General features: G+C 40.1%; 1 protein-coding gene across 3 annotated transcripts in view; it reads right to left on the bottom strand.

The window, feature by feature from the left end:
- STK3 (serine/threonine kinase 3) overlaps positions 1 to 15,598 on the bottom strand; it is a 310,137-nt gene that overhangs the window by 247,991 nt on the left and 46,548 nt on the right. For all 3 annotated transcript variants that reach the window (XR_011259059.1, XR_011259060.1, XM_069600533.1), the window contains exons 2-3: positions 15,068 to 15,148; positions 11,898 to 12,026 (exon numbers count right to left, since the gene is read on the bottom strand). Coding sequence is in view for 1 of the 3 variants with exons in the window: in XM_069600533.1 (XP_069456634.1) it covers positions 11,898 to 12,026; positions 15,068 to 15,148 (210 nt within the window). In the remaining 2 variants the exon portion in view is untranslated. The remainder of the gene's footprint in view (positions 1 to 11,897; positions 12,027 to 15,067; positions 15,149 to 15,598) is intronic.

Here is a 15,598-nt window from a genome sequence, read left to right as displayed (position 1 = left end):
CCGTTACAGCACCATACAGCTTCACCTAATCATTCCCTCCCTCCCCCATCCGAACCCCAGGCAACCACCGATCTTTTCACTGTCTCTATAGGGGTTTTCTGCAACATACAACATGTAGCCTTTTCAGATCATCCTCTTTCACCAGTAATACCCAAACTTCCTCTATGTATCTTCATAGCTTGATAGCTCATTTCCTTTTGTATGTGCTAAGTCACTTCAGTCGTGCCCAACTCTTTGCAACCCCATGGACTGTAACCTCCAAGCAAAATACTGGAGTGAGTTGCCATACTTTCCTCCAGGTGATCTTCCCGACCCAGGGATCGAACCCACGTCTCTTATGTCTCCTGCATTGTCAGGCGGGCTCTTTACCACTAGCACAACTGAATAATAGTTCACTATCTGGATACATATCACAGATTACTCATCTACTTACTGAAGGACATCTTGGCTGGTTTAAAGGAGCAAGACTGCTGGATAATATGGTTAAAGGAACGTTTAGTTTCAGAATAAAACCGTCAAAAACTGATTTCTAAACTGGCAATATTATTTTGCATTCCCACCAGCAATGAAAAGAAGTTCCTTCAGCTCCACAATCTCACCAGCTTTTGATGCTGTCAGTCTTCTGGATTTGGGGCATTCTAACACGTGTATAGTGGTATCTCATTTTAATTTGTATTTCTTTAATGACACAGAATGTGGGGCGTCTTTTCATACCTTTATTTGCCATCTGTATCTTCTCTGGTGAGATGTCCATTAAGGCCTTTGGTTCATTTTTTAATTGGGTTATTTGCATGTTGAATTTTTTAAATTCTTCGTATAGTTTGGATAACATTCCTTTATCAGATAAGTCTTTTGCAAATATTTTCTTAAATATATTTTTAATGTTCCCACTATGAGCATGTGATAATTAAAATACTAATGAAATGGCTATTTTTCATTGTGTAAGTTTCCTCAACACCCTTCTACAATCTTCACAGTGTTCTAAATTAATAGAGGTAATACAGCGTTTTTACAAAGGCAATGTGAATGCTCTCCTATGAAAACGGAATTTTTTCCAAAATAAATCTAAACCATAGCAACTGGATTCTTGGCCCACCCAAAAAATGAATTCATATCCATGACCTGGTAAAAACTGCCAAAGTTAACCACAAATCCTTTAATATGGTGAATGTCCTTTTTTTTTTTTTTAACCAGCAACATTGTTCAAACACAATCTCACCCAGAAGCATCAGCAAACAGAACAGATGGGACAGGAACTGCTCTGGAAGAAGACTCTGAGCAGACAAGCTAGAAATGCGTTATTTCTACCACATGGATCACCTCTCCCTTTTTGCCCAGTAAATCTAAGTCATCCTTTTCCCCTAAATTTCCAATAGTGAGGCCTTACATGTCTTCCAACCAATACAGTATGTTCTCTATGTTTACTCCATCAGAGCTCTTATCACACTGTATTGAAACAGCCTGTCCATTCATCTGCCTAGTCCATCTGAGTGAAAGTCCTTCCAGAGTCTGGTTCATTCATTGTAATAACTCTCGTGCACAGCACAGAAGGGCTGCCCTCGGGAGTAGGCACTTGATATATATTAGGTGAATAAATTTATTTACCTAATATATATACTGAATTTTATATAAATGTATATATTTTATATAAATGTATACATTTACATAGAAGGGCTTCCCCAGTGGTCAGTGGTAAAGAATCTGCCTGCCAATGCAGGTTTGATCCCTGGGACAGGAAGATCCCCTGGAGGAGGAAATGGTAACCCACTCCAGTATTCTTGACTGGAAAATTCCATGGACAGAGGAGCTTGGTGAACTACAGTCCATGGGGTTTTGCCAAGAGTCAGATACGACTTAGCGACTAAATAATAACGATGACGATGTATATATAGAATAAATTAGGTGAATAATTGTGTGACTAATGCATGTGTTAACAACACATTTCTCCTGGTTTAGATATGTGAAGTTCCTTCCCTAGAGAGTTAAGTACCACGAGTGTAAAGTTTTGTGGTTCCCTTGTATCCACATTTCCTGGGCACATGGTATTCAAAAGTACTGCTGACCAGCTCTTGCCTCCATCTCTAGCCTTGCCTTGAGAATGAGTACTTGACTTTGAACTGTTGGAATCTTTGTATAGATATTGCTTTCTTCAGCAATGGCCCTGCAGTCAGCAAATACCATTCCTGATATCATCCTAGTCATTAGCTGTGATCTAGGACAATCCATGTAAAATCTCTAGATCTCATTTTCTATACCTGTAAAACAGTTCTTAATTATGCTTTAGCACCAGAACCTTAAATAAAATTTTAGAATGAGCTCCAATATAGAGAAAAAGATAAAAGTAAGAGCTAAATTTCCCACTCTGCTTGATTCTTCACTGTTTGAGGAAAATACCCCTAGAACCACATCCTTAGAGATGAGTACATTGGAAAAACTCGAAAATATACCTATAGAGGTTTAGTCAAGCACCAACGTTCAACGGTTTACACATTCGACAAATACTTACTAAATACCTATTCTGCGTCAAGCACTGGACTAGACAAAAGATTCAGCCGTAAACAATGCAGATGGGTGCCCCCACATATTTATGCCAAAGAGCTATATTGAATACATGTTGAGTATGCACTAAAATGAACAAAAAATTTTAAACATCCTCTGGTCTCTTTTTACAGTGTAGAAAGCAAGACAATTTGCCAAATGCCCAAATAGCTGCATAGACTTAAGAAAATCTATCAGGTTCAAAAATACAAATCTCATTTTCTCTAGCTGAAATTCTACTATCTTCTGTGGGCATTTTTCAATTTATACTGTTTTTGTCCAAATTGTTTTTATACCAATTCTCAATAACACATCTGCATTAACACTAAGTAAGTAGTACTAAAATGTAATGCTTGCTCCAGCCATTTCCCAGTTTTTCACTCACCTTATCCTCTGGCACTTTTAGGATCCTTTAACTAACCAACTTTTTCGCCTCCTCACTATTTCATACGTTCAATATGAATGTAAAACTGAAATTTAGAAGATGGAATCCACTTTTATTATGTTGGTTCAAAGGTAACTGTGCTTTTACATTGTTGAACTTTGCTGTTTCATACCGGAATACATTCTTAAATAAATGTGATTATGTTATACATTATTTTAATGTGCATTTCTCACTTTGTTTTTTTGCTCAGTTGTGTCCAACTCTTGGTGATCCCATAGACAGTAGCCTACCAGGCTCCTCCCTCCATGGGATTCTCCAGGCAAGAATACTGGAGTGGGTTGCCATTTCCTTCTCTAGGGGATCTTCTCAACCCAGGGATCAAACCCGGATCTCCTGCATTGCAGGCAGACGCTTTACCCTCTGAACCATCAGAGAAGCCCAATGACTTATTCAGTTCAGTTCAGTTACTCAGTCGTGTCCAACTCTTTGCGACCCCATGGACTGCAGAACGCCAGGCCTCCCTGTCTACCACCAACTCCGGAATTTACTCAAACTCATGCCCATTGAGTCAGAGATGCCATCCACCCATCTCATCCTCTGTTGTCCCCTTCTCCTCCTGCCTTCAATCTTTCTCAACATGAGGGTCTTTTCAAATGAGTCAGTTCTTCACATCAGGTGGCCAAAGTATTGGAGTTTCAGCTTCAACAGCAGTCCTTCCAAGACTCAGGACTGATTTCCTTTAGGATGGATTGGTTAGATCTCCTTGCAGTCCAAGGGACTCTCAAGAGTCTTCTCCAACACCACAGTTCAAAAACATCAATTCTTCAGCACTCAGCTTTCTTTATAGTCCAACTCTCATATGCATACATGACTACTGGAAAAATCATAGCTATGACTAGATGGACCTTTGTTGGCAAAGTAATGTCTCTACTTTTGAATATGCTGTCAAGGTTGGTCACAACTCTTCTTCCAAGGTTAAGTGTCTTTTAATTTCATGGCTGCAGTCACCATCTGCAGTGGTTTTGGAGTCCCAAAAATATAAAGTCAGCCACTGTTTCCACTGTTTCCCCATCTATTTGCCATGAAGTGATGGGACCAGATGCCACGATCTTAGTTTTCTGAATGCTGAGTTTTAAGCCTAACTTTTTGCTCTCCTCTTTCACTTTCATCAAGAGGCTCTCTAGTTCTTCTTTACTTTCTGCCAAAAGGTGGTGTCATCTGCTTATCTGAGGTTACTGATATTTCTCCCGGCAATCTTGATTCCAGCTTGCGCTTCATCCAGCTCCCTTTCCTCATGATGTACTCTGCATATAAGTTAAATAAGCAGGATGACAATATACAGCCTTGACGTACTTCTTTCCCTATTTGGAACCAGTCTGTTGTTCCATGTCCAGTTCTAACTGTTGCTTCCTGGCCTGCATACAGGTTTCTCAAGAGGCAGGTTGGGTGGTCTGTTATTCCGATCTCTTTCAGAATTTTCCATAGTTTGTTGTGGTCCACATAGTCAAAGGCTTTGGCATAGTCAATAAAGCAAAAATAGATGTTTTTCTGAAACTCTCTTGCTTTCTCAATGCTCCAACAGATGTTGGCAATTTGATCTCTGGTTTCTTTGCCATTTCAAATTCAGCTTGAACATCTGGAAGTTCATGGTTCATGTATTGCTGAAGCCTGGCTTGGAGAATTTTAAGCATTACTTTGCTAGTGTATGAGATGAATACAATTGTGTGATAGTTTGAACATTCTTTGGCATTGCCTTTCTTTGGGATTGGAATGAAAACTGACCTTTTCCAGTTCTGCAGCCACTGCTGTGTTTTCCAAATTTGCTGGCATATTGAGTGCAGCACTTTCACAGCATCATCTTTCAGGATTTGAAATAGCTCAACTGGAATTCCATCACCTCCACTAGCTTTGTTTGTAGTGATGCTTTCTAAGGCCCACTTGACTTCGCATTCCACGATATCTGGCCTCTAGGTTGGTAATCACATCATCATGATTATGCGGTTTGTGAAGATCTTTTTTGTATAGTTCTTCTGTGTATTCTTGCCACCTCTTCTAATATCTTCTGCTTCTGTTAGGTCCATACCATTTCTGTCCTTTATTGTGCCCATCTTTGCATGAAATGTTCCCTTGGTATCTCTAATTTTCTTGATGAGATCTTTAGTCTTTCCCATTCTATTGTTTTCCTCTATTTCTTTGCACTGATCACTGAGGAAGGCTTTCTTATCTCTCCTTGCTCTTCTTTGGAACTCTTCATTCAAATGGGTATATCTTTCCTTTTCTCCTTTGCTTTTAGCTTCTCTTCTTTTCTCAGCTATTTGTAAGGCCTCCTCAGACAGCCATTTTGCCTTTTTGCATTTCTTTTCCTTGTAATTCATTTCATTCCTTGGATCAAGGGATGGTCTTGATCTGTGCCTCATACACAATGTCACAAACCTCTGTCCATAGTTCTTCAGGCACTCTATCAGATCTAATCCCTTGAATCTATTTCTCACTTCCACTGTATAATCATAAGGGATTTGATTTAGGTCATACCTGAACAGTCTAGTGGTTTTCCCTACTTTCTTCAATTTAAGTCTGAATTTGCAAATAAGGAGTTCGTGGTCTGTGCCACAGTCAGCTCCCGGTCTTGTTTTTGCTGACTGTATAGAACTTCTCCATCTTTGGCTGCAAAGAATCTGATTTCGGTATTGACCATCTGGTGATCTCCACGTGTAGAGTCTTCTGTTATGTTGTTGGAAGAGGATGTTTGCTATGACCAGAGTGTTCTCTTGGCAAAACTCTATTAGATTTTGCCCTGCCTCATTCTGTATTCCAAGACCAAATTTGCCTGTTACTCCAGATATTTCTTGACTTCCTCTTTTGCATTTCAGTCCCCTATAATGAAAAGGACATCTTTTTTGGGTGTTAGTTCTAGAAGGTCTTGGAGGTCTTCACAGAACCGTTCAACTTCAGCTTCTTCAGCATTACTGATTGTGGCATAGTCTTGGATTATTTTGATATTGAATGGTTTGCCTTGGAAGCGAAGAGAGACCATTCTGTCATTCTCTGGGTGCAGCAGACCTGGGGATGACATAAGCCCTCTTGGAGGAGGTCACCATTAACCCCACCATAGAGCTGCCAGAACTTACACAGGACTGGGAGACAAATTCTTGGCAGGCACAAAAAGAAACTTGTGCACACCAGGACCCAGGAGAAAGGAGCAGTGACCCCAGAAGAGACTGACCCAGACTTGCCCATAAGTGTCCAGAAGTTTCCAGCAGAGGCATGGGTTGGCAGTGGCCTGCTACAGGGCTGGGGGTATTGACAGCAGCAGTAAATCAATGGAGGTTGCCATTATCTTTATTACCACCACCATAGTTTGACCCCAGGTAAATAACAGGGAGGAAACACAGCCCCACCCATCAACAGAAAATTGGATTAAAGATGTACTGAACATGGTCGAGGTCAGGGTCAGCGACCAAGAGTGCCAGGCTGTGACAGCACAGGAGCAGCCGAGGAGCTACCCCCACCTGAGGCCAGGGGCAGCATCCGGGAGGAGCTGCCCCACACCCAAGGCCAGGGGCGGCGGCCGGGAGGAGCAACCCATGTCCAAGGAGCAGTGGCCGCGCGGGCGCCAGAGGGCCTACAGGAGCTATTCCACGTTCAAGGTCAGGAGGGGCGGCGGAGAGGAGAGATCCCTCGCCCAAGGTAAGGAGCAGTGGCTGCGCTTTGCTGGAGCAGGTGGGAAGAGATACCCCACGTCCAAGGTAAAAGAAACTCAAGTAAGACGGTAGGTGTTGCAAGAAGGCATCAGAGGACAGACACACTGAAACCATAATCAGATAAAACTAGTCAATCTAATCACACTAGGACCACAGCCTTGTCTAACTCAATGGAACTAAGCCATGCCCTGTGGGGCCATCTAAGACGGGCGGGTCATGGTGGAGAGGTCTGATACAATGTGGTCCACTAGAGAAGGGAATGAGAATCCCATGAACAGTATGAAAAGGCAAAAAGACAGGACAGTGAAAGATGAACTCCCCAGTTAGGTAGGTGCCCCATATGCTACTGGAAATCAGTGGAGAAATAACTCCAGAAAGAATGAAGAGACAGAGCCAAAGCAAAAACAACACCCAGTTGTGGGTATGACTGGTGATGGAAGTAAAGTCCGATGCTGTAAAGAACAATATTGCATAGGAACCTGGAATGTTAGGTCCATGAATCAAGGCAAATTGGGAGTGGCCAAACAGGAAATGGCAAGAGTGAACATTGACATTTTAGGAATCAGCAAACTAAAATGGACTAGAATGGGTGAATTTAACTCAGATGACCATTATATCTACTGTGGGCAAGAATCCCTTAGAAGAAATGAAGTAGCCATGATAGTCAACAAGAGAGTCCAAAATACAGTACTTGCATGCAATCGCAAAAACAACAGAATGACATTACTTGCTGCTTATTTTAAATTTATTTTAGACCATGGAAACGTTAGACAAAAAGCAAATTCAAGTAATTTTCTTATTCAAGTTCAAAATGGGTTGTAAAGCAGCAGAGACAACTCACAACACCAACAATGCATTTGGCCCAGGAACTGCTAACAAACGTACAGTGCAGTGGTAGTTCAGGAAGTTTTGCAAAGGAGACAAGCGCCCTGAAGATGAGGAGCACAGTAGCCGGCCATCTGAAGTTGACCACAACCAACTGAGAGGACCATCTAAGCTGACCCTCTTACAACTACACGAGAAGCTGCCAAAGAACTCAGTGTCAATCACTCTATGGTCATGTGGCATTTGAGGTAAATTAGAAAGGTGAAAAAACTTGGTAAGTGGGTACCTCCTGAACTGACTGAAAATCAAACAAACTGTCGTTCTGAAGTGCTATCTTCTCTTATTCTATGCAACAACTACAAACCATTTTTCAATCAGATTGTGACCTGCAACGAAATCAGATTTTGTGCAACAACCAGCTCAGTGGCAGGACCAAGAAGCAGCTCCAGAGCACTTTTCAAAGCCAAACTTGCATCAAAAACAGATCATGGTCACTGTTTGATGGTCAGCTGCCCATTTGATCCACTACAGCTTTCTGAATCCCAGCAACACCATTCCATCTGAGAAGTATGCTCAGGAAATCGACACGATGCACAGAAAACGGCCACACCTACTGCCATCACTGCTCAACAGAAAGGGCCCGATTCTGCTCCACAACACCAGACCACACGCTGCACAACCAACACGTCAAAAGTTGAACAAATTGGGTTACAAAACTTTGCCTCACCCGTCATATTCACCTGAACTCTCAGCCAACTGACTACCACTTCTTGAAGCATCTCCGACAGCATTTTCCTGCATTTTCAGGAAAAATGAATGCTTCCACAATCAGCAAGAGACAGAAAATGCTTTCCAAGAGTTCCTCGAAGCATGAATTTTCATGCTACAGGAATAAACAAACTTATTTCTCATTGGCAAAAATGCGTTGATTGTAATGGGTTTTATTTTAATCAAGAAATGTGTTTAAGCCTAGTTACAATTATTTAAAATTCATCTTCCAAAACTGCAATTACGTTTGCATCAACCTAATATTATTACCTGTTTCATCATTTCATTCAACAAATCCTTTGACAAGTACTTACTATGTGCAAGGTGTTCTGCTATAAAGTGGTACAAAATTTCTAGAATTTGTTTACATTTTCTACCCCTTTGGGCTTTACTGGTGGCTCAGATGTTAAAGAATCCAACTGCAATGCAGGAGACCCGGGTTCGATCCCTGGGTTGGGACGATCCCTTGGAGAAGAGATTGGCAACCTGCTCCAGTATTCTTGCCTGAGAAATCCCACAGACAGAGAAGCCTGGTGGGGGGTTGAAAAGAGTCGGATACTGAGCAACTAACACTTTCTACCCCTTTAATTCATTACTTTTTTTTCCACTTAGTAGTTTAAAGTACATAACAAGAAAAAATATCAAATTTCCCTAGGGTTCCCTCAACCTACAATGCTCTTTCACATTCTCCTTATCCATACATATTTATTCACATTCACTGAACAAAAAGTACAGTGCGAGGTACTATAATGTGTGCTAAGAAATATGGTTCCTTCTCTCAAGGAATGAAGAAAGGATAAAGATAGCGAAGACATTTCAAAAGGAGACTCTACAAGTATTAGTGTCAACAGAGGTATAAGAAAAAGAAACAGATGAGTTCTGTTTTGAAAAACTAACTAGATGATGATGTCATTAACAAAATAGGGATCTGCAAGGTTTTTCTTCAACAATTAAAAATTTGGTTTTAGAATGTTAAATATAAAGCTGCTCCTGGATATTCCAGTTGAGTCATTGAGACGGGAATTAGTTAATACTTGAGTAGCCACTATGTGGCAGGATCCAAGGGCACTTAGTAAGACATCACCCCAAACGCAAAAGAATTTAAGAGGCAGGAGACAGAACGCAAGTAAACAGGTGCTTAAAAGCAAAACTCGGGTAAAAGAGAGGAAGCATAAGCACGGGCCAGATCATGCAGGACCTTGCAGGCCATCCTTTAGGAGACTGGATTCAGCTAAGCAATGTGGAGCCACTGAAGGGTTTTAAACAGGGAATGGCTTGATTAGGTGTGCATTTTAGAAAGAAGACTTTAACTTCAGGGGGGAACACAGTCTGGAGCAGGCAAAAATGAAAGACAAAGTGAATACAGGAAGTTCCTGCAGAAATCTGAACAAGAGCTGATAGGCACCAAGATGCACAAAGATTAGGGGAGGAGATGTATAATAGGTAATATTTGAGACACTGCTTTTTCCTAGACCACACTCAATTGAAATCTCTAAAGCACAATACTAGAAACTGAACTATTTTTAATCATTACAATAAAATAATCATAGTTACATGCAAATATTAAACAACTGAAGGGCCCGTCACTACACTGTGTCCAGTCTTTCCTTATTACATCAAACTATGGGAGCCACATTCTTATAAAGTTATCAAATAAACAGCAAGGTCTGGAAAAATTCTGCAATTATATATTTTGATTGGGGAACTGAGGAATGTATGTTTTTTCTATAACCACTTCACAAGGCCTTCATGAAAAATATGTAATATGATCTAAATATACAGCACACAGTAAAGAAGGGCAAAATTGAACAGATCCAAGGAACAAAGTTCCTCTAGGATTACTCACTCACTTCATTAGCCAAAGAGCTTTTAATATATGGATCTTATATACCTTTAGAAAAGGAAGTTTTCTATACATCTCTTACTAATAGGGCCCAATGATTTGATTAAAGGTGACAATGTGTCTAGACTCCTCTAAGTTCACCAGCTCTAAGTCACCATGTGATGCAATTCTGATGAATAAAATAAAAGCTGAGGGTTTCTGGGGAAGCCCTTTCCTGCTTCTTCTCATCTTCCTCCTGTCTGGAATGTAGATAAAAGGCTGGAGCTGGAGCAGCCGTCCTATAACTCTGAGGTAATAAGCATGAGAACAAAGACCACGTGCTAGGTGGCTAACCCTACCTAGAGACCTTTTATACAGGGAGAACAATAAATCCCTCTTCGATTAACTATAGACTCTGCATCAGCTTCATGGTCAGTTCCATTTACCTATCCAAACTCATTTCAGACCAATCTCTGTCTCTTCCTTTCCACCCCAGTAATTCTAAACCCTATCAGAACAGCACCTAACAGTGAGCTGTTTTTCACCTTTCTACTTTTAACTCTCTGCATTCTCTCATCCCACCATTTCTTCACCAGACTTACACTTTCTCAGCATTCCAGACTTCCTGACTCCTAGCTGAGGTAGGTGCCCTTCCTCCTTGTTCTCACATCTCCTTACATGCACAATGACTGCACTATACTATAGCTATTCACTCAAATATCTGTCTTCCCAACTAGATTACCAGCTCCTCAAGAAGAAAAACAATGTCTTAGTTTCCTTGGTATTCCTAGTTCCTGTGACAATATCTGGCACACTAGGGTTGTCCAGTAAATGTTGGTTGAATAAATGAAAGTTACATAAAATATGACTTTTAATTTTTGGTGTTTAGTCGCTCAGTTGTGTCTGACTCTTTGCGACCCCATGGACTGCAGCACACCAGGCTTCCCTGTCTTTCACTATCTCCCGGAGTCAGCTCAAACTCATGTCCCTTGAGTCAGTGATGCCATCCAACCACCTCATCCTCTGTCATCCCCTTCTTCTCCTGCCTTCAATCTTTCCCAGCATCAGGGTGCTTTCCAATGAGTCAGTTCCTCACATCAGGAGGCCAAAGTATTGAGCTTCAGCTTCAGCATCAGTTCTTCTAATGAATATTCAGGGTTGGTTTCCTTTAGGATTGACTGGTTTGATCTCCTTGCTGTTGACAGGCCTCTTAAGAGTCTTCTCCAGCACCACAATTCAAAAGCATCAGTTCTTCAGCACTGAGCGTTCTTATGGTCCAACTCTCATATCCAAACATGACCACTGGAAAAACCAAAGCTTTGACTATACAGACCTTTGCTGGCAAAGTGATGTCTCTGTTTTTCAATTCACTGTATAGGTTTGTCATAGCTTTTCTTCCAAGAAGCAAGCATCTTTTAATTTCATGGCTGCAGTCAACATCCACAGTGATTCTGGAGCCCAGGAAAACAGTCTGTCACTGTTTCCATTTTTTCCCCATCTATTGGCAACCTCCTCCAGGAGTGTTTTTAATTATTTAAAACAAATCACAGCAAAAGAACTGTTAAATGACTTCTCCTTAATATCAAAAGCTAATTTTCACCTGTAAATTTTTCCTGAAAATGAGAAAAGTGCTTGAGTATATTCTATCACCACATATTGCTTTATAATATCATTTCTGCTTAGAACTGAAAGTCCTAAGACAACCCAACAAAGCTATTCTCACCTTTCTTAAAAGATCAGTCTTACTTCTGATGGGAAGTCAGGAGAAAAAACTAAGATGACCAAAGACTTTTTATTGTACTTGACTAGCAAAACTTATCAAAATGAAGGTAAGTAAAGAAATAAAATCTCTTCATACCTGTCACATTGCTGCATTATGGAAATTTCTTTGATTATTTCCTGAAGATCTGACTCAACAGGTACTTGTTTAATTGCCACAACTTGACCAGATTCCTTATGTATTGCTTTAAATACACTTCCATAAGACCTAAAAGAAATCAAGACATTCCTTTATTTTTTTCCCTTCAAACACCATAACTATTAGAGAAAGAGTCTGAGTCTTCACATGTAGTCTTTTCTAATTTAAAATACTACTCAATGGTGACAAATCAAAGGAAACAAATTTTAAAAGTGAATTATATCTTAGCTTTAATGCTTCAATTATAGACTTAAAATTCATTAAAATCACCAAATTAATAGAAAAAGATTTGCTGTGTTTCTTATGAATGAAAGAAATAGACTTACGGTTTGTCAACTCAAACAAGTGCAGCATTAAGAAGATATATAAATGGAAGTTAAAAGAACGGAATATAGAATAAAAACGGCCAAAATCTCACGTTAGGAGAAAAGGCTGATCTCATCTTAAGCAAAACCACCCGCAAAATATCAGAGTCCCACACCTGCCCAGACTGCTTAGGGGTAATTGAAACCTTCACCATGGGGGGTGGGGGGGGGGTGGTGGTGGCGTGTGTGTGTGTGTGTGTGTGTGTGTGTGTGTGTGTGTAGTCCTAATTTACACACACACACGTATACAGTTAAGCCCACTTTTCAAAAGTTCACTTTACACCCCTTCATTTTTACAAAAGGCCTGGATTAACACGTTTCACTAACCAGATGAAATTTGAAGAGGATTTACACTTTTACAAAAAAAGATGAAAACAAAAACAGCATTCAACATTTATTTTTGCAGGAGCCATTAGAGAGGGAGAAAGTACCATGAGCAGCAACAGTGGCACCGCCAAGCTCATTCCTAGAACTACACTCAGCATCAAGCCACCATATCTCTGAGCTTTGTCTGAGAGGATCTGTGCCTTTATCTCACAATTTATTTTGTGCAACCGTTAGCAAGATGTGTTGTAATGTATATGCTTCAGCTCCTCTGTCCATGGAATTCTCCAGGCAAAAATACTGGAGTGGGTAGCCATTCCCTTTCTCCAGGGGATCTTCCTGACATAGATCAAATCTGCGTGTCTTGCATTGCAGGCAGATTCTTTATCATTTGAGCCACCAGGGAAGCTTTTCTTTGCATTACAATGTTTCAACTTACTAAAGGTTTCATAAGAATGCTCTACTTTCAGAGAGCAAGGGAAATCTGTATTTCCCCTTTTGAAACCATGTGAGTCTGAGTGAACTCCGGGAGTTGGTGATGGACAGGGAGGCCTGGCGTGCTGCGATTCATGGGGTCGCAAAGAGTTGGACACGACTGAGTGAACTGAACTGAACTGATATATATATATGTATACACACATATATATGTGTGTGTGACGGTATGTATGTGCGTGTGTGTATGTGTATGTATATATATATATAGCCCCTCAAAAGCTAGTCTAAACTCAAGAGCTAGATTAACTACTGCCAATTAAGCAACACCATCAGTCTCTTCTAAGGTCTTCCTGTCACTACAAAAGAAAACTGGGAACTACATTTTCCAGATTTTCCTTCCCTGAATGGATCCCAGTTAAGAGTCTGACAATGAGAAGAACATTCATGAAATCTGAATGGCAAAAAACTGAAGAAAGACCATCACTTTTCAAATACAGCTGCAGCAGATGCCTGACCAAATATCAGATACACAGTGGCTTCTTGCTGAGCTTCTTGATAACCAACCACACTGCTGCTGCAGACTAAGACAGCTGGTGGGAGCATCTAAATGATTCTTAGGGATTCCAGCAGAGCCCATGTGAGCTTTTGAGAAACACCACTTCAGTGCTTCAAACTGAGATCTTCAGCACTAGCTTCTCTGAGCTTCAGTGACAGAGTCCATAACCCTTGCATCCCATCTTTCCACAAGTCATTTGAGCTCCAAATTTCATAATAAACTCTTTATACCTGGAGTTCATAGAGTAACCTTTCTTTTCCTAACCATGATCTGCTACCAATAGTCTTGGCGAAGGAAGTGGTTTGAAGGAAAGGAAGTGGTTCCAAGGGAAAGAATCTTAAGAAATGGGAATCTTGGGTTAGTTCTTTCTTAGATTTAAAGATAGTAATGACTTCAATGCAAGGGACAAGCAGAACACTGAGACTAAGGTATCTGATGGCAAAATAATTATTTAAATTATTATCCTTAGTTCCTGGAGGCTAGGGAAAGCTTTAGAAGACCAAGTACCTGAATCAATTGAATGTTACAGTGAAAATAAGAGTACAAAAACTGCAGAATGGAATGTCTGCTCCTAACTAAGCTGGAAAAGTCATAAAACAAATACAACAAGCTCAGGGCTTAAATTTCCAGGCCAAGACTGAGAGAGCCAGAAAACTTCTGAATGATTCAAAGAAAATCTTATTTCTTATACGTCCAGGACTGAGACTTCTGCAACCCAACATCTAATCTTGCCAGAAGCTGAATTACAATGCAAACTCAATTCACAACATCACCAGGTCTTACTGTGTTGCATTGTGAGTTCTCTTTCATATCATTACCTAATATCCCTCTTCATTCTTTATCTGAATATTAACTCCTCTTTACTCACTTATGATCTTTTAACTTTAATTTATCTGATATAAACATTGCCATTTGTGCTTTCTTTCTTGATGTGATTACCTCTTTCTTATCTGATGTCTCTAATAGGAAATACCACTATATGTCCACCCTTTGTATTACACAGGCTCTTATAAACAGCATATAGCTAAGTTCTACATTTTAATTGACCTTAATAGTCTGTCTATGGGAGAACTGATATTTAGTGAAAAATACATTTTACTTTATTCCTTCTAACTTAAATTTATCTTACTATTTTATATTTTTGTTTTCTCTATTTCCTTTGCCCTGTTCTTACTGATCTAATCTGTTTTGTGTTTTATGCCTTTATTATCTTGGAAGTTCTCCTATACTTCTGGTTTTTCATTATAGAGTATGATGTTAGCTTGGGCTTGTCATATATGACCTTTGCTATGTTCAGGTATTGTACATTCCCTCTATACATTCACTGTTTAATTCAATTAAATATACTCTAGCGAAGGACTAATCTTACATGGGACGTTGTAACTGTTCTGTCATTATCTAAATGCTACTTCTGTATTTTTTGTACTTACCCTTCTCCCAGTTTCTCTAATACATCAAAAACTTCTTCAGGCTGCTTAGTCAAACTGTCTTCACTCAGCTTTTTTAGCTTACTAACGAGAAAAACAAAAGAAAAAGCATTTTCCATAAGATCTCTTATAGAGTTAAAAATTTTAACAGACAATATATTCAGATGGTTCAAAACTCAAAAATACAAAAACGTGTACAGTATACAGTCTCCTTGCAACTCCTGTTCTTAATCTTCCCAGAAACACCTCAAAGAATAAGCACTTTTATTACCTTCCTGTGAAACTTTTATAAAAATATTTCTATTTCTCCCCCTTTTTAACACACAATATAAAAGTGAAAGTGAAGTTGCTCAGTCGTGTCCGACTCTTTGCAACCCCATGGACTGTAGCCTACCAGGCTTCTCTGTCCCTGGGATTTTCCAGGCAAGGGTACTGGAGTGGGTTGCCATTTCCTTCTCCAGGGGATCTTCCCAACTCAGGAATCAAACCCAGGTCTCCCGACATTGCAGGCAGACACTTTACCTTCTGAGCCAC

Source organism: Ovis canadensis, chromosome 9, assembly GCF_042477335.2.
Source record: "Ovis canadensis isolate MfBH-ARS-UI-01 breed Bighorn chromosome 9, ARS-UI_OviCan_v2, whole genome shotgun sequence".
Taxonomy (NCBI): domain Eukaryota; kingdom Metazoa; phylum Chordata; class Mammalia; order Artiodactyla; family Bovidae; genus Ovis; species Ovis canadensis.
Note: the sequence above shows the minus strand (reverse complement) of the source record. Positions and strands in the feature narration are given on the sequence as shown.